The 25,928-nt window shown below is 47.5% G+C and overlaps 1 protein-coding gene across 3 annotated transcripts in view; it reads left to right on the top strand.

Annotated features, from left to right (window-relative positions):
* The window catches only part of TLK2 (tousled like kinase 2), a 2,257,819-nt gene that overhangs the window by 1,163,375 nt on the left and 1,068,516 nt on the right, over positions 1–25,928 (top strand). For all 3 annotated transcript variants that reach the window (XM_069634151.1, XM_069634152.1, XM_069634150.1), the window contains one exon: positions 14,495–14,631. In XM_069634151.1, the coding sequence (XP_069490252.1) occupies positions 14,495–14,631 (137 nt within the window). The remainder of the gene's footprint in view (positions 1–14,494; positions 14,632–25,928) is intronic.

Raw genomic sequence — 25,928 nt, 5'->3', positions numbered from 1 at the left:
TTGGATGACATTGCAGTGTTCAGCCCTACTTGGAAAGAACATGTTGACCACTTAGGATATGTTTTGCAGGCTCCTCAGTAGGCCCATCTGACCATAAAGGCAAGCAAATGTCAAATTGGTCAGAGCAAAGTGGTCTACCTTGGACATGAGGTAGGAGGAGGTGAGATAAGGCCATTGCCTAGCAAAGTACAAGCTGTACAAGGCTGGGTCACCCCTACTACTCAAACCCAAGTGAGAGCCTTCATAGGCCTCAATGGTTACTACAGGAACTTCATAGAGTACTATGGGACTATAACTTCTCCCTTGAATGTTGTCTCCTCACCCAAATTCCTCAACAAGGTCACGTGGAATGAGGAGTGCACTCAAGCATTTGAAGGACTAAAGAAAGCCCTTTGTCAAGCTCCAGTCCTAAGAGCTCCTGACTACAACCAAACCTTCATTGTGCAAACAGAGGCTTCCAATACAGGTATTGGTGCCGTTCCGAGTCACCTGGATGAGAAAGGTAGGCAACACCCCCATTTGCTTCATTAGCAGGAAGCTAAAGGAACCTGAGACAAGGTGAGCAACCATAGAACGTGAGTGTTTTGCCATTGTGTGGTCTCTGAAGAAGTTTGAGGCCATACTTGTATGGATCTACCTTTGTGATTCAGACAGACCACCAATCCTTGAGATCGTTAATGCAGATGAAGGGGGGAAAATCCTAAATTGTTAAGATGGTCAATCATCCTACAGAGGTTTGATTTTACCATTGAGCACAGGTCAGGGTGTAATCACCAAAATGCTGATTGTCTCTCCCGAATGTTTGACCAACTGGAGTAAGGAGATTCATCCAGAAGTGGATTAAATCCTACTGCCCCTTAGTCTGGGGGGGACGAGTGTAAGGGAGAATTCTCAAGAATGTGCCAATTCCCTTCACCTTGGAGTCCATCAGCAACTTTGTTGGATTTTTTGGGTTTCATTTTTCACCTGGAGAGAGGGTGACCCTTTGGTCCCACTCTATCATGTATTTTGACGTGTGTTTTACTCTTGTGTTCATTGATTATGGGGTTTTAGACCACTCCATAGGCATCATCCTTTTGTGTGTGTGTGTGTGTGTCACACAGCACCCTCAGTGCAGTGACACAGGGAAGCCTTACATGCTCTCTCAAGGTCTACATACCTTTTCTGGGGTGAACTACTGTTCCCCAGAGAATGTAAAGTTAAATTGACTTTACTAGTCTTTTTAAATTCCTAGACCCAGCACACCCTGTCTTACAACAGAGTGCTGGAGGGGTTCCTTGGGATCCCCTGTGTGTAGAAAACTCATGTAGCATCCAAATGCTACCCTTTACTCTCAGAATGACTGGTGGCAGTGGTATTACCATGATTTTCCCGACTGCGAACTTCTTATAAGGTCCGGTAGCTAAAATCCACAAGGAGCCATGTTTTTCAAGATGGCGACTGAGCTCCCTTTGTTTAAACGGGTCCTGTTCTTCTTTTTTCGCCATTTCTTTTTGGAGAGGTCCTTCTAGAGTTTGTCTCTGCGCGCCAAACCAGGTTTGGTCCCTTAGTTCCAACGCCTTTGGCGGGCTTCAGGACTGAAGCACCACCTCTGGCGCCTGAGTGTCTGGGGTGGGCAGGAAGTGAGGGAGGTGCCCAAAACTCCCTGTGCCTGGTCTCCTGGGAGACCCGAACGCACTCTGGCGTGATTGGCTGGCTGACTGTCAAGCAAGGACAGCCACCCTGCTGGGTGATTGGCAGCGAGGCTGGAATGAATATGAGAAAACTGGATAAAAGGCAAGTCTATGGGCTTGGAAGGCAGAGTCGACCACTGGAACGAAAGAACCGAAGACAAGCTGAAGGAAGACGTCTGCTGCAACTCCTGCACTGTTGGTTTGCCTGGTGAAGCCCTGCTGCAGGTCAGAATCGCCTGAAACCTCCTCGACAGAGAAGCCCCTTCAAGGACGACTTCTTCCTTTGAGTTGGTGGGACCAATGAATGTGTAAGCCACCTGGATACCGATCTCAAAGCTGGTTAGGTTAACCCTGGAGAAGGACACCAGCTTGTGTGCTTGAATCGACAGCTACTGGAACTGAAGAATTGCCAGCTTTCGAACAGTCCCATGCACTGCAGGAGTCCCACGACATCCTCCCTCTTGTTCCCCCGACTGAGGCTCAGGAACAGTGAGATCTGCAGGACCTGCCCTGAACCAACGTCCTCTGCTGCTGCTTTTTCTTCATTTAAAGGTACTTTGAAATCTGATAGAGATAATGTATCTCCCACCACAAAAGTTTGTACAACTTTTGCAACTTTCAGGCCTGATCAGCTTGTTACCCCTGATATGATTCTCTAGTCCACAAACTACTTCGGAGAACTTTTAGAGACTTTAACGTTTGAAAACCAGAACTGTTATATCCTATGCAAGAATTCTTGCCTATTGACTTTGGTCTAAACTATTGACTTTCATTGACTCTTCTGGTGAGCTCCAAGTCTCTGTATAACAAGGGGGGTGGTTACCGCTGTTCAAAGTTAAACCATTCTTAAAATGTAGAATGTTGTATTTCGAAGGAACTGTAGTGGTGTTTAAAAATTATCACCCTATTCCAAACCTGCAAGAACTGAAACATGAACTCGCATTTATCTGTAAGTAACAAAGCAGATTAAATCATTCTTTATGTGCCCTTATTAATCAGGGAGCATGTGTTTATTTACATGTGATAAAAAAGAAAGAAAGACATATTCACATCTTTAGGCAAAGCAGACTTGTTATGTTACATTTTGCCATGGTGTATAAAGCAACACAATGATAGACAATGTTAAACACTAGGATTGTCCATATGAAAGAAAAACAGAAGTTCTATGTTAAGAACTATAACCAGCATTTACATTTTAGTTGGAAGGATAGCTCTTGTGCATGAACCTATCTGCAGAGGAGAGTTTGTTCCTAGTACATCAAGCATAACTTTTTTTCTCCAACAAAGGTCTATATATTGATATTGCTCCTGTAATTTACTAACAGAGCTACAATATTATCTAATGCAATCAGAGTATGTGCTCATTGACCCAATCATGAAAATACTCACAACAAGTAGAATGTATTGTGTTTTGTGGGCGCCGTTATGTACATGACATTAGGGTCAGGGGGAAGAAAAGAACAACAAATAAGCAAAAGAGCAAAACGACCACACTTAACATAAAATGTGGCATAATTTAGAAAGTGCTCAGTCTGCCTTTATGCAGTTTAATTTAAGCCAGTCAAGTTTTGATGTTTTGTGTTGAGGTCTTTGCACATCAATGTAATGGTGGCCAATCCTTGGTCTGTGGGTGATTGCTATTGAAATGAAGCAGTGTGTTGCGGTCGGTTTCTTTCCGATATAATGTGCATTGAAGCCTGTTGTCATCTGGAGAGATTGTTAAGTCCAAGAAATTGATAGTGGTCCGGCTGTAATTGAGAGTGAATTGAATTTCTGTTACTTGAGTGTTCAGCCATGTGAAAAATGTGGTGAGATCAGGTATGGTACCTCTCCAGACAAACAAAATGTCATCAATGTATCTGTGCCAATGAAAGATTTTCTCAGAGAATGGATTCTGTTGATTAAGTACAAAGGATGCTTCATATTCTGCCATAAAAATGATGGCAAGACTGGGAGCAAATGCTGCACCCATGGCGGTGCCGCTGACCTGTAAGTAAAATGTTTCTTCAAAAGTGAAGAAATTTTTGGTTAAAGCAATTTCCAAAAGTTCCAAAATAAAGTTGACCGGAACTCTGCTTTGCTCCATGTGATGAGTGAGGTGGTGTCTTATGCAATCGAGAGCTGCTGTTTGAGGAATGCTTGTATAGAGGGCTTTGATATCCAGAGTGACAAGAGTGTCATGGCTATTGTCAAACGGAAGGTCTTCAAAGATGTTAATAGTAGACATAGTGTCTTTAAGATATGTCGGTGTAAGTTGGCACAAAGGCTTCAGAAAGAAGTCAATGAATTTACAGAGGGGTTCCAAAATGGAACCACAGCCTGACACGATAGGCCTGCCAGGTGGATTGGAGGCATCTTTGTGAATTTTAGGAAGTGCATAAAGTGCATAAAAAGCTGGAATTCTCTCTGCCTTGTTCGAGAATACTTGTGATCCTTTCTGTACCTTATTCTATTTAACCTTTGCCTTTTTCTTACTCTTTTTGTATAACCTGAATGCCATTTTGCTCCTACTTCAAAGTAGTGTAAATGCCTCAGCCCCTTACTGAGTATAATACTGTAGATATTTAAGTGTGATATTACTTACCTCCTTCTAGTGAATGCTTTGGAACCTACTGTGAAATAAATTAAGAAGTGTTTTACCAAGAAACCTTGAGTAGGAGTCTCTGAGTGATTGTAACTAAAAACCTCTGTAACATCCTTTTTTGCTCACATTCCCTCTTAAGATGAGCCTGGGTGCTCAGCTCGCTACCAAGAGTGTGGTACAGACTTATACTATGCTAAGGGTTGGTTTTTGCTTACACCTGTTCACAGAATGGGGTGTAGTGGTCCCAAGGGGAACTACATACAAATCTTGCCTAAACGAGACACACTCCAGGTACCCTGGAATGGGATGAGGGCCTATGCATTCCTACCCACGCACAAGTTAATGAGCAAGATCAGGAACCTCACGAACATCCTAGTGGTGCCTTGCTGGCCGGCGGGGCCCTGGTTCTCGGACCTGTGGCAGATGTCACTCCAGCTCGAGATTTTGCTCCCCCTCGAGAAGGGCCCCTCTACTATTGCAGCATGGAGGTGCAGTGCTTCACCCCTCTCCAGGGAGCTAGCCCCAGCGGTCTGGTTTCTGAGCAGCAGACTCTCCAGCACCTTCAGCTCTCTTCAGACAATCTGGAAATCATCCAAGGGGCCAGGGGCCAGGAGCCAGGCTACACGCAAGTAGTACAAAAGCAAGTGGACAAAATTCTGCTTTTGGGCGAAAGAACACAGTGTGAACCCACTGACATGCGCCCTCGACCAGGATTTGTCATTCTCAGCCTATCTTGCCAGGTCTGGAGTCCAGGTTGATACCTGTAGAACGTACCTGGCAGCTATCGGTGCATATAGGAACTTTGATTCTCTTGTTGTTCAATCCTGTAGTGAAAAGGCACCTCATGGGGCTGACCAGGCTGTCCTAATCGTCCCCCCCCCGGTCAAGCGTCGTCATCCCGTCTGGGACATGAATGTAATCCTAAGCGCTATAGCACATAAACCATTTCAGCCACAGGCCAATGCAGATATTAGGTTGGTCACACTAAAGACAGCCCTTCTTGTCGTACTCACTTCAGCTCGCAGATTGAGTCAGATTCAGGCGTTAGTCGCCTCAAAGCCATAAACTAGATTTCACAAGGACAAGGTTGTGCGCCGCGCACACCCCAAATTCTTTCGGAAGGTGGTTTCATCCTTCTATATCAATGAGGAGATTGTGCTTCCCACGTTCTTCCCGGACCACAAGGAGGATGCAGAGAAAACGCTTCACTGCCTGGATGTCAGGCGGTCGTTAAAATTCTACCTAGACCGAACAAAGGGCAACTGTAAGACGGATGCGCTGTTTGTAACATTTGGAGGCTTTAGGCCTGGGCAGCAGGCCTCCAAGGCATATATAGCCCGATGGATGACCGCAGCGATCCAATGGGCATAAAAGTTGTAACGTAAGAATCTGCCATAGGACATGCACGTGCATGCGGTAAGAGCTAAAACAACAACAGTCGCCTTCCAGCACCTTGGTCCCTGGCAGGTGATCAGCAGGGCGGCAACATGGGCCACGCCTTTGGCTTTTTACAAGCACTACTGTTGGGATACCAGTGCCAAAGCCGATGCAGCATTTGGACAGACGGTGCTGCACAATCTTTTTGCTTAAGAGGTCAGGCTCACCTCCCCAGGGCGTTGGTCAGTTGTAATCGCTGATGCAGGAAAGGGGACAGGACGTAGGAGTAAATAAGTGTTACTCACCGGAGTGACTAATGAACTCCTAGACTATAGTACGCTTTCCTCCATACGTCCCACCATCCATTCCCTTATAATAAGACCAGTGAAGTTGCTAGAAGTTAATACAGCCAACGTGTCATAAGGGGACTTAGGTGTGGCGCCGGTGGGTGGGGTTAAGGGAGCCTGCGCTCCTGCGGCAATGCCCCCGTGCATCTGTAAATTTAAAGGGCAACAGTCTTTTTCTGGTGGAAAAATTGTTATTTCCCGTCCCTCGCGAGGGACACCCATTCAGGATGGAGGAAAGGGGACTATGGACTAGGAGAACGTTTGTCACTCCGGTGAGTAACACTTAATTTACCCTCTCACCTTGTACCTCGATGCATTATTGCCAAGGAGGAGTCACTGGGACGAGGAAGAGCAGCGTGAGTGTTAACCACTCAAGTACTGGGATTAGTTGGCCCCGCGGATTCCTAGAGAAAGAACATAGGAAACTGACAAAGGACTTGCACAGCCAAACCAGACGTGGCTGGCAACAATGTACAAAAACCAATAATTGAATACCGACAACGAGAAAGTTAACTGCGAGTGACTGCAGGTGCACCAAATGTGAGACCAAATGTGAGAGTTTCGAACTCGCGTTCGTGACCAGGATGAGAGGAGCTCGAAAGACGCTGGCAGTCGGTCAAGCATTGGGACCAGAGGGTTTGCCAGAGCGGACCTGCGCAGAGGGCCAGGCTAAGGGGCGAGCATGCGCAGGCTAAAGCAAGAAATGCTGTCCCGGCAGTGCAGCAGAAACCAAACACCGGGGAAGCCCAGCTGATTGTTCGATGTCTCTGGAAGCCCCGGGGACATGCTGAAACCCTGAGAGGGGTTAAGGGGGGCACCGAGAGATCCCGAAGGGAAGCAGGAGGACCCCTTGAACTGGCGCAGGTGGCTCTCCCTGGAATCCTATATAGTCCAGACACGAGGGTGTCGCCCCAGGAACGGATAGCCTATAATCCTCTTTCGCCTGGTCACAGTGGCCAGGTCAAACCAACTGGCCACCAGGGAGGGGTTAAGGACCCCTTGCAGCAGCAAGAAAATCACAGGGGGGAATAGTCCATCACAGCGGTCAGGGCCAACCCACTGACCACTAGGTAAGAGTCAAGGACCCCTACAGGCCACAAGAGAATCCTAGAGAGAAGAGTCCCTCGTCACAGTGGTCAGGTCAAACCTACTGACCACCAGGGAAGCGTTGAGTACCCCAACCCAACAGCTGTTTTGAAATTCCCGGGTTTCTCTCTCACTGGTATCTCCGCCTTCACTACTTATGACGCTCCACTGGGGCTTGCCCTGCGTAATGTTATAGTCTTTCTTTTTTGTTGGACTGGCATTCATTCTTGTCCCATGGGTTTTCTTTATCACTGTATCAGATAGGTACTTCTTCTCAGATAAAGTATCACAGTAGCAAATGTTTAGTGATTTGTCCAGTTTTCTCCCAGCAGGTTTCACTAACTTTGGTGGTTTTGATATTTGGGTACGGAGTTGCTCATCGGAACATGAGTCCTTGTCCCCATGGGGGAGTTCTCTTCCGGTCAGGTCCCGCTTGCCTCTACCCGTAGGGGGTGTTAGGCAGAATCCTGTGTAGTTCCCTTGGGGAACACTGCAAAAAGATTTAAGACTACAGGAGTAAGCAGTAAACCCAATTGGTAGCAGTCTGCACCACCCAGATTTACCTGGTAGCTGTGGCTGAGCAGTCAGACCTCTCTCAAGAAGAGTAAGGCAGTATACAGAGGATACACAATAGGGCTAAAAACACAGTAGAGCAAGCAAACACTGACCAGAGCTTTGTATCAAAGTATATAATTATTTATGTAGCACACACTTTAGAAGGTACACTAGCACTATTAATCAAAGCAAGTTCAAAACACAATCAGAAAAGTATACACACCTACCTTAAGAATTATTAGACAAGTCTAAGTCAAAACACCACTTTTTGTCAAAACCGAGGTGAGCGCGTAACTTAGATGGCAATCCAATAATTAAGTAAAAGGGAGAGAAAAAGGCAGGTCATAAAAATAAAACAGTTCCCAACACTTTTAAAAGACCAAAACAAGTTAAAGAAGGCAGAGTCTACTGTAGAGCCAAAGTTCATAGGCCAGGCCCACTTTAAATGGAGCAAGAGGAAATGTGCCCAAGATCACACAGTTGAGAAATGCGTTCAAGTATTTGGTTGATTCTGAAGGTAAAGCTAGAAGTTCTGTGGGCCAACCGAGTTGGAAAGCAAAGGATTTAAGGGTCAACTTTAGCAAACCGTAGAAAGGGAGGGGAGGCCAGGTGGAACACAGTACCTTTAAAGTTGAGGAAGCAACAGCGGTGGCAGTTGTTCCTGGCAGCGGGTGCAGTTCGTGGTTTTGACCAGGGGAAGAGATGATCTTGTCGAGGAGGAAACTTGGAGTCGTTGCACTGCCCAAAAAAGAAACCAGCCGCAGAGTTTGTTGGTTAAAAGGTGCGTTCCTGGTATTCACGGTCACAGTAGTGAAGCTTGGCTATCCGGCCGCCGGGGTGCTTGGCACGGGCAATTCGACCAAGAGACGTTGTGGAAGGCGAAATGGCGAACTGGTTGATCCCACCAGCTCAGAAGAAGACGACTCTTTCAGCAGAAGATCTTCTCTTGTCGTCTGGAAAGTGGTGAGGTTGTTACAGCAGGGCTCCACCGGTGGTGTGGTCGTTGCAGATGGCTCAGCTTCTCCTCTCTTTGGATTTCTTAGGTCCTGTGGTGACTTCTGAAGTTCCAGTCCCAAAAGCCCTGCTTTTATGCAGAAAAACCCTGATTCAACAGCCTAGCTGTCACTCATACATGCTAAGTGGTGAGCCGGGCGGCTCACCACTGGGCCAATCGGAACAGGGTGCGACTTGAGTTGCTAAGGGAACACAGTCCAGGGTGCCAATTTCCCCACCCACACATCCTGTGGAACCCAGACAGAGTGGCACCATTTGGAGGGCTTCTGTGGAGAAGTCCGCCAAAAAGTGGAACAAAGGGCCTGACCTTGGTTGGAGTTACAGAGACGGACACAAACGGCATTTTAGAAAAGAGTTCTGGCAAAAAGACCCAACCGGTGATTTAATGTCAAATAAATAAACCGGCGGTATCTTTAACATTGCACCAAAAAGTGGTGTGTTTAAAATCAAGGGGAAAATCCCAGAGGAAATATTCCAGTGGAATATTTTGTGTGGTAACCACTGCCACCAGCCAGAAACTCGACAAGGGGGGACTGGACAGAGCCCCATTGGAAACGGACCTAGGGGCAATCGAATTAACCCCTTCCAGTACTTCCACAATATGATGATGGTTTGTACTGGTTCTGTTCACAATTTTGGACTAGTAATGTCAATGGTGAATTTACATGCCCTGGGAGACAGTAGTCAGTCCCAGGGTATGGAGTCTATGTTTGGAGGTCACTATGACACCTCTGTGTTACTGCACTGAGGGTGCTGTGTAACACATACACAAAAACAGATGATACCCTATGGAGTAAAAAAAACCCATAGCCCATAAGCACACAAAAAGTCAAAGACATACCTCAATCATGCCTAAGAGTGGGAGGAAAAGAGTCTCACTGTTAGCAGGAGCAAAAAAACAAACCCCAAAAATCCAGCAAAGCTGCTGGGGGACTCACTAGGAATGGGAAATTAGCCTTATAAGAGAATTCTCCCTAACAGGGGGCACACCTCCTAGCCTCACGTGGGAAGACACTTCCCCTGGACAACACGAGTTGGATTTGGAGCCTGAGTAAATGTCTGCTTCAGCATGTCAGTAGTTGCAGGTATTTTCCACGGCCTCCATACTTTAGCAGTTCAGGCAAAAGGTGCTGGATTGGATTGCCAAGGGCTGCAGGAATATTGGTTTTTGGCTCCTGTGGTGAACAGGGGCCAGCTGCACCATCCCAGCCAGTGGAGGACCATCATTGCGCCACAACCACACTCTTGGTAACTTTGTCACAGAGCCTGAGTTATCTGCTCCCCCTCAGCACGTCAGCACTGTGTGGTTCCGTTTTACATGTAGTAGCACATCTTTGGTGACTTTGCACAGATTCTCCTCTGGAAAAGACTGAGAGCTTGACATCTACTCTGTTGGTTCAGGTTTTCGATGAGGATTCAGTCCCTTTTGACCTGGTGTCTTTGGAAGAGGGTTTGCTGGTGTTCTTCCCTCGAGAGTTTAATTTAACAGGATGTTAGGTTTGTGAACTTGAGCTTTGATCTTCAGGGCACCTTTGGCCTTTGCACTTCTCCAGAACTTGATTTAATTTAAGCTGCTTGTTGTGCCTCAAGCACAGGCTAGTGTGCCTCTCAACACGATTGCCATGGCTCTGTGGTATTATGTAATGTGGTCTTGTATAGCACACCTGGCAGTTTGCCCACTCTGTGACCAAAACAACACAACCTGTGGACTTTCTGGAGCAAGGTAATTCCACAGAGACCCTCCTTCCTTTCTGATACTGTATGTTCAGAGTGGAAAAAATCTGCTTCAGCTCTGGCTGTTGATAAAGACTTGGTCAGGAAACACTGCCCTGCATCTGCAGACCGTGTTTTTATCCATCCAGAATACACCCAAAGGCAGGTGCCAACAATTCCATAACGCTTCTTCAGATGGGAACAGCAAAATGCTTGTTGATTTCGGGAGTAGGATATTCGCCCCAGATAGTTTAGCTCTTTTACACTCCTGCACATACTTGCACACGCTGTGTGGTGTGGTTAAGTAGGCACCTGACCCCTGAGATGCATTAGTCCTTTTACAAGCTGGTTGCTAATGTCAAGGAAGATGTCAAATCATTTTTTTTGGTGGGCCTAGACATAGCAGAATTTTTGTGGCACACTCTATGCTTGCATGCAATCATTAAGAGGCGTCCATGTATGTGAAGCCGAACCTTTCGCCATACCCTTTGACAGGTCCAAACTGTTTGGCTCTAATGCAGATGAGTCATTGTGAAAATCCAAAGTTTCCAAGGACAAGTCACTTTGTCTGGCTGGGCAACAACATTCTACAGCTTTACAGGGCAGGGGTTATATGCACCAAAGCAGAAAGCACAAGCTGACGTGCATTCCACCAGCTAAAGGAATAGGTATGCCCAGCGGCTGTGTTTCTGCCTTCTTGATCCTCTTCCCCACCCCAACCCCCATTCATTTTCCCTTCCATCATTTGTCACCAGTGTGGTGGAAGCCTTCCTTATTTTTCCTGTAGTGGATCAAGACTGACTATGATGCCTACACTATGTAGGTTATTCCGTAGGGACAATGTCTCGCTTTCCTCCATTGGCCCCCGAACATTCCATCACCCTTGCTCTGCTCTACCCCAGATGCTGTGTTCCACAGATTTTACAACTCCTTGTGAAGGCCAACATAGATTAAGGGCCCACCTCAGAGTGAATGAGGGTGCGGTCCATCCTCGATCTCTGGCTGCTGAACTTGTAACTGCACAATGGCAAGCTTAGTTTGGACCTTTAAGTCCCATGGCTTTCAGGACTGGCTGGTGTCCTGGATCTCATGGATGCCAACTTCAGTGTGCCCATCCACCCAAAGCATAGGCGGTACAGAGGCTTCTGGTGGGGGAGTGCCCATTACACATGTGTGGTCCTGCCCTTTTCTCCCAAACTTGGCCTCAGTTCAGGGGTCGCCTGGCTAGTCCAATGATTGTCTTTTGGGATCACAATGCTTGAAAGAGAACAGATTCATCTCCTTTTGTTGCCTTGCCATTAGATGGGACTTCTGGCTTTCCTCTGCTTGGGTCAAGGCAGGTGTCCACACGGAAAACACCACATCGATGCATGATTATTAATCGTTTTTTTTTCCTCGCCAGCTAGTAGTCTCGGAGCACGGAAACCTTGTATGAGTTGAGGTGCATTAATTCTTCCCAAGGACAGCAGAAACTTAGTCTGCTTCAGATGCATTGACTGGAAAAAGGTGTGATATAAGAGGTGTTCAAACAAAATCAGGTGTGGAGCATTATTACCTTACCAAGAGAGAGGTTGGGGTGGTATTGTTGCCTCTGTGGAGGAGGCTTACAACTGTGGGATGGAGCTTTGTATGACATCTTCATTTTAGTCTGCCATGGCAGATAATGTTGTGCCTGACGTTATGAGCACGCATTTGTTGTTCTCTTAAGAGTGGGGGCTGTGCCATGAAGCTTTGGGCGAGAGATTTTTCTCCCCGCAAGTGGACCTTTTTGCTTTCAGGCTCAATCGAGAGTCCATTTCCCTCAAAGGGGGGCATTGGGGATGCATTGTAGAGTGGAACATCAGTCTCCTCTATAGCGTTCCCCGATTGCATCTTGTTGATCCTCAGGAGACTGGGGAGGTTGGAGTGCACCTGCTTTCTAATCTCTCCAGACTGGGCCATGAGGGCATGGTATCTGGAACTTCTGCACATGCCCATTTATTGTACATGGCCCCTCCTGGCTTAGTGTATTAGCTCTCTCAGTCGAGGGTAGAGTCCTCGATCTGAGCGTTGGCAGTATCCACCTGTATGCTTTCCTACTGAGAGGCTCCACAACAAAGGGGTGGAACAGCTCTGATTTCCAGATGTACTCCCTTTGGCTTGGGGACCAGCTACCAAGTCGATATTCACCTGCAGGTGGCGTCCTTTTTGCAGTTTGGGCAGGAATAAAGGTCTGGACTCCTTGTCTTGCTCGACTTCCTCTGTGCTTGATTGTATGCTCTCCTTGGTCAAGAAAGCCTTCAGACTGCCATTGTGAAGGGCTATTTTTCCACATTTGTTTTTAAAAGGACTGCTGAAAAGGGATCTTTCTTTTCGTCCCTACTGTTGTACAGTTATATAAACTGTTAACTATGCCAGTACCTTGTTCCTGAATGCGTTTTAAATCTTGTTCTTGCCTTCTTAATGGTGGCTCTGTTTGAGCCATTGCATTTATTCTTACTACGTTTAATGAGCTTTAAGGTGATTTTCCTAGTGGCCATAATTTCCACTGTGTGTGTAAGTTAGTTATAGGCCCTTTCTATGAAGTCTACCGATATTACGTTTTCCAAGCAAAGGGTACATTTTTGGATAAAGCCATCCTTTCTTTCCAACGTTGTGACAGAGTATCCTCTTTGACAAAATATATTTTTTTCTTGTCTTCTTTCCTCTGACTCATCCATCTGTGACAGAGTGGTAACATTGTTGCCCTGAATTACTATGTATTTCTGATGTCAGCCAGCTCAGGATAGAAACACATCCTTGTTTACAAAATCATGTGCAGGCATGATCGGGTTTGCTGGTGCATAGTTTGGAAGGGTGGAGACCAAACAGACCCTGTCCAGGGGGATTGTCCGCTGCATTTTGAAGTGCTACAATTTAGCCAAAAAGTTCTTGCAGGCTTTCAAACTCGTTGGCTTTCAGGCTGCTGCTTTACAGAAGGGCTTCATTGTGTATGTTTGCCAAGCATTATTGCTTGGATTCCTTATCTGGTCACGATGTCCAATTCAGTGCTTTAGTTTCCTAATATAATATAGATTCCTCATTCTCCTACTTCAACTAGAATTCTATACTGCTTTGGGCCTCATATTGTGAGGATCAGAGAGAGTTGTGAGCTTCTCAAATGTGGTCTGTAGTTGGACTTTAATTTAATAGTGTTGCCTGTCCTCTCATGGGCATGAACCCCCAAGCTCCTCTTTTGTAGTATAACCGGTTAATTTGAGAGGGTGGACTGTGTATGCTGGTAAATTATTCATTTGTATAAAGTATTTCCAGTTGGATTTTTTTTTTAATAACAATCAGTTCCATAGAGTGCAAATATGAACACATGTTTTGTGCACTTGGGCACTTCCACAGGACAACAATGTGAGGGCACTTTTGGCTCCAGCACCAAAGATCTGGGAACTTCGTAGGTGCTCCATTTATGACAGGGCAACATTGGCAACTCGAGGATTAAACAAGCGCTAAGACCTGGTCTTTTGGGACCTGCTCAAACCTTAGGTACTTGCACCAATGGTGACATTATTTCCAACTATCAATGTATTATATTATATAAATTAATCGTTACCAGTGACAACTGTTCACCCTATACAGCTAACCTGCTTTGGAAGCCTTTTCAAATTGAGTAATCTGTTGGATTAAGGAATACATTAGAACGACAAATTACATAACTTTGGTAATGGTCTTTCTGATGCATTAGCCTTTCTGCCTTACAGATTCCTCCTTACTCTTGTGTTTGCTCCTCATATGGGATGGTTTTAACCCTGTACAGTTCTGTAGTTCCTCAGTCTTAATGTGCAGAGACAAATGGGGCGAAATTGATGTCATAGGGCTCAGCCAGCTCCATATAGAAGACCCAAGACATCACATCCAGACTCATGGGCGCCAACAACATTGAATAGAGCTGAATCCATGCAGCATTGTGTCCCCTGGTGGCTCAAAGTGTCTAAAGCCAGACTTGCACCTAGCAGGATTTTTCTAACATGATCGGTCTATTGGACGAAGAACTAATCGATCTGACAGAACTTTATCAGTAGTAAGTAATTTGTCCATCACTCTGATTGCTCTCTTGGTACATATGTTGTCACTGCAATTCTCTTACTATAGTTGTGTGGATTGTCTCCCTGTAGTCGAAACAAGAGAAGATGGCGTGCCGGGATAAGAGCATGCAGGACCGCCTTCGCTTAGGACATTTCACCACAGTTCGCCACGGGGCCTCTTTCACTGAACAGTGGACAGATGGTTATGCTTTCCAGAACCTCATCAAGTAAGATGGATCTTATATTTTAGCTATAAAACAACTGGACACTCTACTTCTGCATGTTTCCTCTTGGTTTCTTTACTCCTTCACTTGATAAGAATTTTGCATTTTCAACAGATTGTTTTTTCTTCTGTAACTTTATTTTTGTACTGTAACAAAGGCTGCTGCAGTTTTCCTTGTATTTGCATTTTCTTCTGCAATGCCCTTCTTCTGTTCCTCCATCCTTCTGGAGATGCCCCATCCTCGTGGACCGGAGTGGAGCATGATGCGAAGCAGCATTAATTATACCACAGAAAAACAGGTGCCAAGTTTTATGCATGACTCTGGTCTAGCAGCAACTCCCTTGAGCATGCTCCTGGTCCAAAACGCTACTCTTTTTCTCAAAGGGGGCGAGGCAGGGGGCATTTTACAGCACCTGTGTAGCTTTCTAGTCATCCTCCAATTTCTTTTTTGGGTTTTCCTCTCCGACAATGTCCCATGCCTGGTCATGGCTCAGTGACAGTAGGTAGGGCCTCACCACTCGCTAAGGGATGTGAGGCCGGGAGGCAGTATATGGATGATCACCTGCCCCACTGTGTGGGGATGTGTTGGCAGGGGATTTTCACAAGGATGGTGCTGCACCTTCTCTCTCTTTGGTGGGAGTGCCTTTTCAGATTACCTCTGGGAATTGGCAGACCATGTAAACTGGATCTACAGTGTCAGAACTCTTCAAATAATTTGAACGGGTGTGGAATAAAGTTATTGATCACCACTATTAGGGAAAACCATACCGACCATACACAATTAAATGCTCATTGCTACTGAATGTAGCACAGAGGCAACCGGGGAAGCATGCGCAACTCTGACGAAACAAACATGGAGGATTGACTTTTTAGAGGCTCGGTCTTTTCGGAGCAAATTGCGCACTTATATTATATTTTCAGCTGCAGACCCGTGAGAAAAACTAGGCCCATTAGGAGAGAACATGGAGATATAAAATACCACAGGAAGAAAAAAGCAGTGTGGGTAGTTGAGTCCCAGAGTGGTTATGAAGTGAATGTGGAGAGAGCACTTGAGGTGCAGAGAGCTGGAAGTGCAGACAGCACCATCTGAAAAGATTTAGGGGCCCAAGGCAAAGATATATTTGTGCCACTCTAATAAATTAATTTAATGTATTCCAAATATCCATGGTGGGCCTGCCCTGCGCCCTCAAATCGAGATCACAACCCATATCTTGATAAGCTGCCCTAGCAGCGATCTGAATAAGCATGGGTGTTTGCTACTCCCTACTGCCTCCATCCTTGCTGGAATCGCAATAGCAACTGAATACAATTTCAAGAGCAAAATTAGCAGTCCATAATGAGGGTACTTGTTTTGTAGCATACTGTTAGCACAGGATATATTTTCACAGCAACAGTCAACAGGAAGGTATACGAGCTGTGGTATGGTTGCAGGACACCGATCAGCAATTGTATGCAAAAAGTACAATACCACAGAGTAGATGCAGAACTCTGGTTAGCAGCCTTACAGAATATTCTAGTGTCTTTGTGCAAGAGTTGGTGGAGGTGCAGTAGTTGGTGAACTGGTGGAGAGATTGGAAGATGCAGAAGTAGGTGGAGTAGCATGGTAATCGATCGGAGGGTAAAAGTGAGACAAGAGAAAATTAGTTAAATATAAGATATATGTAGATAGAAGTGAGTTCTTTTAGATGCACAAATCTCGACAGCCAGAGAGCTAGAAAACACAGAGCTTATCAGTTGTCGGGGAAAGGTTTGAGCTGCAATGAGCATGGATCATCGGAGGTTAGTCGACAGCCAGCGCAAGGGACAGCGTTGAGTGCCAATTGTCAGGCAGAATCCTGTGCAGTTCCCTTAGGGAGCACTACATAAGATTAAGACTACAGGTATGAGCAATAAATCCCCTTTGGTATCAGTCTGTACCACAAAGATTTAGTTGGTAGCTGTGGCTAAGCAGTCAGACTTATCTCAAGAGGGAGATGAGCAGTATTCAGGGTTTACACAATAGGACTACAATACTAGGGTACAAGGAAACACTTACCAAAGCTTTGTATTAAAAAGAATATATATATATTTATTTTACACACTTCTAGTTCAACACATTAATCACAGTTATTAAAGCAAGTTAAAATCAGTCAAGAAAAGTATACACAACTCCCTAGTTAAATTGTAGACAAGTTTGAGCAAGAGTGAAAACTGAGCAAAACGGCACAGTGAAAACTAAACACAAATGGCACTCTAGCAATTTTTCACACGGGAGGGAAAGCACAAGTTATACAGGAATATCTTCTTACACACCCTAGCAACACTTCCCATAAGTTTGTGAACAAGTTTAGGCAAGGCAGTACTTTAAGTTATATGAGGCTTAAATGAAAACCAAGTAAAATGGCACTTCACAAGTTTTAAAAATGGGAAGAAAAAGGTGGTTATAAGAAGTAGGTGCACCAACACAGTTCTTATTGAGAAGCAATCTAGATAAGGCAGTTCTAACAAATTTAGCCAGAGTCAATAGGCCTGTGCCAGAGTCAGTGGTACAGGGCAAAGGGCCCAGGAGCAAAATGTTCTTGTAGCTGCAGTCAAGTCTTTGGTTAACGATTCGAAAAGGTGGATGCAGAAGGTGAAAGACAATGTTAGAGGATAGGGGCGGCCAACCCAACAGGTAGGTAAAGGATTTAAAACACCTTTAGCACTACCACGCGAAAAGGGCGGCCTGGCGGAACAATGTACCTTAAAATGTAGAAGAGGCTCCTGCAGTGGCAGTTGTTCCTGGCAGTTCCTGCAGTTCGGGTGATCCAGCAGAGGAAGAGGGACTCTCGTCATGGAGGAAGGTTCGAGTTACGGCACTGCCCAGGGATGAAACCAGCCATGGTGCTGCCCAACGAATAAAAGGTATGCTTCTTTAAATCGCGATCCGTGTGAACGGGTGCCTGGCTATCCGGTCTCCGAGTACAGGGTACTGGAGATTCGACCGAAGCAGGTCCAGGAAGGCGATTGGCAAACTTGTTGGCCCCACCAGCTCAAGGGAAGAAGGCTCTTGCAGATGAAGATCTTCTCTCGTCGTGTGGAGAAAAGTGGTGAGACGCTGCAGCAGGGCTTCACCGGTGGTTCAGTCGTTGCAGATGTCTTTGGCTTCTCTCCTCTTCGGCTTCTTAGTTCCAGTGGCGACGTCTTGCTCTTCCAGTCCACAGGACCCTGCTTTTATGCAAAAAGATCCCCATTCATACAGCCTAGCTGTCACTCACACAGTGGAGTGGTCATCTTGGCGGGAGACCCTCCAGCCTATCAGGGCAGAGTGCGACATGGGTTGCTGAGGCAACCCTGTCCAGGGGTCCTACTCCCCCTCCCACACAATGGATCCACCCCAGACTCAGTGGCGCCGAAAGGAAGGCTTCTTGGCACAAGCCCGCCAAAGGTCGAACAAAGGATCCCCGACCTGGGTTAGGAGTTTAGAGAAAGACACGAGAAAGAATTTATACTAAAGTTCTGGCAAATAAAACCTACCGGAGTAAAGTTAATATTAAAATAAACTGGCGGTATTTTAGAGGCTGTCAGTAAATGTGGTAGCCTCGAACAATGGGAAAATCCCATAGGGAAATATTTGCGGTCGAATATTTTTGGTAGTAACCACCGCCACCAGCCAGAAACTTTTGAGAGAGGGACTGTATGGTACCCTCGCGAAAATGAACATAAGGGAAAAACTATTAACCTTTGCCAGTACCGCCATAGTAAGATACAAACATTGTACTGTTTTTGTTCATAAAGATTGACTCGTGAAGTCAATGGGGACTTTACATGCCCTGGGAGACGGTAGTCAGTCTCAGGGTATGGAGTCTGTCTTTGGGGGTCGCTACGACACCCCTTTGTCACTGCACGGAGGGTGCTGTGTAACACATGTGGATGAAGATGGTCCCTATGGGTTTGAGATATACTCCATAGACATTAAACACAAAAAATAGCCTAGAACACACATAGCAAATATGCCTAAGAGTGGGAAAAAGAGTCACACTCTTAGCAGGAGAAAAAAAGAAACCCTTCAAATCCAGCAAAGGTAAAAGAAATTAGCCATAAGATGATAATTCTCCCTAACACCAATGTCAGGCCCCAAGGCACAAGTGAGCAACTGATCAGCAAGGAGGCTAGTGAGATGTTTTTCGGTGGTAGCAGGATCATGCCCCCGAGACAAGGAGGTGAACCAACACATAATTGGGCACCTAGGGGGACCCTGCTAGACTGCCTCACTTCTTGGAGACACTGGAACTACAATGCAAATACCAAATTTCATAAGTAACCTTGTATTTGAAGACTGAGTGACACTGGGGTGAGACCCAGTGAGACTTTTAAGGACCTTGCAAAAAAACATTGTCTGCCATTTTGACCATTTGATTAGTTACCCAACTATGTGTATAGTCCCAAACACACGTATTTGAACCCATCTTTTAAGTTGCATACTCTCTTGATAAAAAGGATGTATTTATTAGCACTTTTGCCAAAGCGCTCCACATGGAACATATTTACCTATAATTGGCACCCAACAAAGCTTGTACTCCCTTATCAACCTTGGACAGATGAAAGGGTGTGTTGGCATTGCCGGGATTTTAACCAGCAGATCACACTCCGATCGCAATAGTGAGCGCTTAACCCATTGAGCTATGTTATCGACACTTTCTTGCTTGAGTACACTTGGCTTCTGGACACCTCGCTTATTATGCCCTGTTCTTGGATCATTGACATCACTTCTTGTGGCCATCTTGAGTTGACCCACGCTTCAACTGAAGGCCACAAAAAATTCCTCTAGGAACATCAATCAAGAAGAAATTGCCTCATCCCAGCAACACTAGGTAATAAAATTGGAGACCAACGACTGATGGACTAGGTGATCAGGCAACAAGAGCGTGTGTCATCATTTTTGAACTCCGTAGGGACAGGCGGCTAGTCAGGGGCATCCCAGTGAAAGGTGAAGACCAGCCACTGACCACCTTGCCTATGAGCCTTTACTTTTGTCTTTCTCCCTGCTGCATCTTTGAGTACTCATAGCTTGTTAATTGCTGTGCTTACTACTACGTCCCATCCTCTTTCCTCCATCCTGCATGGCGTCCCTCGCGAGGGACGGGAACTGAACCTCTTTTCCACCAGAAAGACATTTCCCCCTTAAATTTACTGGTGCGCAGGAACGCGGACAACCTTAACCCTGCATGCGCACTTAATCCCGCCCACTGGCGCCACACCTCAGTCCCCTTTTCTGCATCGACAAGAACGGACGGCTACCACCAGCGCTCCTGGGGGAGGCTTCAAGCCTCATAATTACACGTGCTTTCCCCAAAATATTTTCTTCTCTTTTTTTTTGTGCAGATTCAGGAACACGGTCCACAGGTGCCCTAGTTTGTCCCAGGTGCATGTCTGCCTCGACAGGCTTTAGCAGGTGCCCGTCATGCTGCTTCCCCAGAGCAGATCCGCACGCACTCTGTCTCCGGTGCCTACGTGAAGACCACAGATGGGACGGGTGCTCTGCGTGCAACGCTCACACGCAGGTTGTTTAACACCAGCTCGCGCATTGGAGAGAGCTGTTCAAGAAGACTCCTCCACAGAACATCAACGAATACGTCCGGAGGAAGACAAAGCAGGTAGGTGCCCTCGTCTCCAAAGCACCCCACAGAGGCGACTCCTTCCCGGGAAAGCCCTCTAGCGGGAGAGGTCAATCTGCCCCTCACACCGACTCAGGGAGCACTGAGGCTCCTGCAGCTACCGGCCTCACGGCTGAGGGGTCCAAGGACCCTACCGGTTCCACAGTTGAGGGGCCTGTGTGCTCTATCGCTACCAGGACTCTTTCCGAGGGGCCTCGCCCTGATACCGGGTCTTTAGTCGAGGGGGCGCATATATGCAGGGTCAGCACTACTGGCCGGTACGCTGAGGGCGCACAGCCCACCGGGTGTACACCTGAGGTGCAGGGCTGTGCGGTGTTGGTGCAGACAAGCATGCAGGCCGAGCCAGGGAACACGCCGGCTACAGGTCCACATGCTCAAGGCACGGACAAAATGGCAGCGGCAAGAGACAAGATGGCCGGCACTCCCGATCCTCAAAGGTGGGGGAATCCACACAGGCATGTGCGGAAGCCCGCCAGCCAGGTGTTCAATAGAGGAGAAGCTTTACTCCAACCGTCACCTGGACCACGTCATAGCCCAACATCTCGGATTCCAGGTTCAGTAACCCCATGTACTGACAAGGGCTGGGGAGGCAGCAGGCGCATTCCCCACCGCCTCTGGTATTGGATCACGCTTAGCTAGCCTGTGACAACAGGTTGTTTGACAAATTCATGTCTCTCATGTGGTCTCCACAAATGGGCTCCGTTCTCAGGGGCTTTATCAAGGACATGTTGCCTCCAGCTTCGCCCACGCAGCCCACCGCAAAACAACCCATGCTCCCGCGTACAGCACCGCCTCCGCAGCAGCCTGTTCCTGAGGCTTCAGTGACACTGGTGCAGGTGCACACCACCACACCGGAAGCGCCTCCAAAGGATGCTGGCGTCACCCCTCCTGGGACAGATGACCAGCAGGACACACCTCCCTTGGCAAAACCCTTCCATGACAGTACTGCTGACATGTCGGAATACCTGGGCATTCCCCAGCCCCAGAAGGAGATTCTGGACAAGAAGAAGAGCAGCTCTCAGACAGCAAAGTCGCTGGCGATTCATACCAAACCAGCAGCCTTTCTCACAGGCACAGTCTCGCTCAGACAAGGGGCGCTCTTTTGGAGTTTTCTGCAGGTTCCAGGACCGCAAAGCCAGGCAACCTGACAGGTCTCCCAGTCAGTACAGGCGAAAACACCACAAAGCCTCAAATAAGGGGTTCTTCCAGTCCCCTTCCCACTCATCAGCCTCTGACCAGAAGAAACAATGACAATTCTTTCAGGTTCACAGCACCCCAGTTGGGGGCAGGCTAACCCTGCACAGTCCGGCTTAGCGGGCGAAGTTCGCAAATGCATGGATCATCTCATTTGTTTCCTGGGGCTTCCGGTTACCTCTTCCTTCTCCTCTCCCGAGTTCTCCATCACTCCTAGCAGAGATTCGCTCTCTTGTAGCGAGCAAGGCGGTAGAGGAGCTCCCTCCACCCCCGCCCCCCAGCAGGGGCAGGGTTTTTACTCCTGAATTTTTGCTATTCAAAAGAAGAACCAGGCGGGCCTGCGAGTCGTGTTGGATTTGTGTTCACTGAATCTTGACCTACCCCTGCAGAAGTTCAAGATGGCGACACCAGCACTCATAGCCGAGACACTGTGTAGGGGAGACTAGACGTGCTCCCTTGACCTGAAGGACTCGTATCTCCACGTTCCTATTGTGCAGCTTCACGAGGCCTCACTCAGGTTCTGGGTCATATTTCTGCATTTTCAGTACAATGTTCTGCCCTTTGGGTGAAATTAAGCTCTGAGAGTCTTCACCAGGCTTATGAATGCGGCTCTCCTCAGGTCAGAGGGGCTGCATGTCTATCCGTACCTCGACGACTGGTTAGTCAGGGCCTCGTCTCCGGAGCAGGTTCGAGCCTCAACAGACTGGCTCATCTCCACCCTATTCGACCTGGGGTTTTCAATCAACTACCAGAAATCTCAACTCACCCCTATAGAGACACTAGTGTTTCTGGGCCTGTTGTGGGACACACAGCAGCAGAGAAGGTATTCCACACCGGGGACAAGGTTACAGCGATTCATAGTGCCGTCTCCTATTTCCGCAGAAGGTCAATCACCATGGCATGGTGGTATCAACACCTTCTGGGCATTCTGGCAGCATGCCTCCTGGCGGTCCCGTACACCAGGCTCTGCATGAGGAGGCTTCAATTGCTTTTTGCGGATTCCTGGGATCAGGAGTCGGTTATCAAGGGACCAAGGTCTCCCTCCCTCAACTACTGGACCACGATCTCAAATAGTGGCAGCAGGAGGAGAACATCTTGGTGGGCAGGCTGCTCCGTCCACCCCCCATAGACTCACTTTGGGAACACACTCTGGGCATGGGCTTTGTACCCAGACCGGCCGGCAGAATCACATCAACTGGTTGGAACTTATGGCAATCTGGTTGGTCCTCAAGTCCTTTCTCCCGACCTTCAAGTGCAGGTCTGTGTGCATTCAGACAGTCAACACGACCTGCATGCACTATATCAACAAACGGGGACACCAGATCCCCGCAACTGTGCTCGCTGACCCTGGAAATCTGGGAATGGGCCATCAGTCAGGAGGTGTGGATCTCAGCGGTTCATCTTCTGGGAGAATCCAATCTGGAAGCAGACAGGCTCAGTCGCCTGGCTGCCGACATTTACGAGTGGCAGCTGAATGGGAAAATACTCAAGGAAGTGTTCAGCAGATGGGGCCGCCCCACCACAGACCAATTTGCGACAGTAAACAACCGGATGTGTCAGCATTTTGCATCCTGGGGAGGAAGGGGATGCAACGTCCTCTGGGATGCACTCCAGATACCCTGGGACAGGATTTGGGCATATGCATTCCCACCCACACCGCTGGTTCACAAGGTGGTGAGCAAGATCAGGAACTTGAAGGTAATACTCATAGCGCCTCGCTGGCAGGCACAACCCCAGTTCTTGTACCTGCGCCAGCTGTCAACCCAGCTGGAGATTGTGCTTCCCCTCGGGAAGGGCCCTCTACTAACGCATCAGGAAGGTGTAGTCCTATACCCCTCCCTGGAGAGGCTAGCCCTAGTGGCCTGGTTCCTGAGCAGCTAATGCTCCAGCACCTGCAGTTGTCTAGCGACAATCTGGATATCATTCACAGTGCCAGAAGTTCGGCTACGCACAAGCAGTACAAGAGCAAATGGATGAGATTCTGTTTTTGGGCTAAGGAAAATGGGGTGAATCCACTGACATGCACCCTCGACCAAGTCTTATCATTCTCGGCCTATCTCGCCAGATCGGGTGTCAAGATGGATACCTGGCAAACATACCTGGCCCCCATTGGCACATACAGGAACTTCGATTTTCATATCCTGTCTTCGCCAATCCCGTTGTGAAAAAACACCCGACGGGCCTGACCAGGCTGTTTCCCCCGGTCAAATGCCTGCATTCCTTGTGGAACCTTAATATAGTGCTAAGTGCTATAGCCCACACAGCATTTGAACCCATGGCTACAGCAGACATTGTTAGTCACTCTGAGGACAGCCCTTCTGGTTGGTCTTACGTCTGCTCGCAGTGTGAGTGAGTGAGACCCATGAGTTAATCGCCTTGGAACCATACACTACATTTCATAAAGACAAGGTTGTGCTGCGCACGCACCCCAAGTTCCTTCCAAAGGTGGTGTCATCCTTTCATATCAATGAGGAGATTGTGCTCCCCACATTCTTCCTGGACCCCAAGGAAGCTGCAGAAAAAAACGCTCCACTGCCTGAATGTCAGGAGAGCGTTGAAATTCTATGCGTACAGAACAAAGGGCATCCGTAAGATGGACACACTGTTTGTAACATTTGGAGGCTCCAGGCCTGAGCGGCAAGCCTCCAAAGCATCCATTGCTCGATGGATGACGGCAGCAATCCAGGAGGCATACAAGGGACAACGTAAGGATCCACCTCACAGGGCATGCATGTGCATGCGGTAAGAGCCAAGGCGACCACATTCGCATTCCAGCGCCACATTTCCTGGCAGGTGATCAGCAGGGCGACAACATGGGCCACTCCTTTGGCTTTTTGTAAGCACTACTGCTTGGATACCAGTGCCAAGGCAGATGCAGCATTCGGCCAAGCGGTGCTGCGTAATCTATTTGCCTAGAGGGTCAGGCTGTCTACCCCAGGGCATTGTCAGTTGTAATCGCCCATACAGGATGGAGGAAAGGGGACAGGACGTAGGAGAAATTAAGTGTTACTCACCGGAGTGACTGACAAACTCCTAGTCCATAGTCCCCTTTCCTCCCTACGTCCCATCATCTATCCCCCTATAAGACGAGTGAGGTTGATAAAAGTGTGATACAGCTGACGTGTCATAAGGGGACCAAGGTATAGCACCGGTGGGCGGGGTTAAGGGAGCCTGCACTCCCAGCGCTGTGCGCACGCTAATACATTTAACGGGGAAATGTCACAAGGGACGCCCATACAGGATGGAGGAAAGGGGACTATGGACTAGGAGTACGTTAGTCACTCCGGCGAGTAACACTTAATGTCTCTCCACACTGCAGTATTCACCAGCAATGCATTTGTTCCTGCTGCTCCTGCTACTCTTCCTACTCACCTCTGCCTATGCTTTCTCCAATCATGCTACAACTTCCTCCTTTCCTATTCCTATTGTAAAACCCACAGATCAAAACTCCCACTACTCATCTCTTTCACCTCCTACTTCCAACAAACAAAGCCGACGAGCTAACCATACCTGCCCTAACACCTATTCACCTCACCTTTCTTTGTCTGAGACTCAACTTCTCTACTCTGCTTTACTGCATCAACTGAACATTGCACTCTGGAATGCTCAGTATGTATGCAACAAAGCTTTCTTTATCATGGACTACTTTCTTGCCAGCTCGCCTCCCCTAGATCTCCTTGCTATCACTGAAACCTGGATTTCGGCATCTGACACTGCCACCCTGGCGGCCTTACGTGACTCCAAACTATCCTTCATTCACTTTCCTCATCTGACTGGCAGAGGTGGCGGTGTCGGACACCTACTCTCTACCCGCCTGAATCCCTCACAAATCTCCAATGACATGTCCTCTCCCACCTCTTTTGAATTCACCATCTATACTATTGCTCTCCCTCACTCGGTTCACATCATCTCCATCTATCGCCCTCCTGATCTCACTGGACCTTTTTTGGAAGAACTTGGGCCACTCCTTGATTCTCTTTCCCCTATACCTCATTCTCTCAGGTGCCTTTAACCTTCCTTCTCCAACCACTCCTCAGAAATCTGAACTTCAGTCTTTTCTTAGTGACCACACTCTCCACTTTATCCATGACCTAGCTACTCACACTGGGGGTAACTCTCTGAATCTTATTCATCTCCATCTCTGTCAGCCACAAATACTACTGTCACACCTTCCCTATCTGATCACTCGGTTGTTTCTACCACCATCTTCCTTCCACCCTCTAATCTCTCCTCACCACTTACTAATAGGAAATGTAAACCGTCTGCCATTCCTCCCTTTGTCTCGTATCTACAGTTCTCACTCGCCACCTTCACAACTGATGCCTCTTCACCAACACTGCCTTCCCCAACTTCCAATCACTACTATGACTCATTCTCCTCTTAGTCCCTCTGATAACTTTCCCCCCTAAGTCTTAGCATCCTCAACCATGGGTCACCCTATTCATACGCCGTCTCCGCACAGACTTGTCAC

The sequence above is a fragment of the Ambystoma mexicanum genome, chromosome 13 (assembly GCF_040938575.1).
Source record: "Ambystoma mexicanum isolate Mex_15411 chromosome 13, UKY_AmexF1_1, whole genome shotgun sequence".
In the NCBI taxonomy this organism is placed as follows: domain Eukaryota; kingdom Metazoa; phylum Chordata; class Amphibia; order Caudata; family Ambystomatidae; genus Ambystoma; species Ambystoma mexicanum.
The sequence above is the reverse complement of the archived record's forward strand: the minus strand, read 5'-3'. Positions and strand labels throughout refer to the sequence as shown.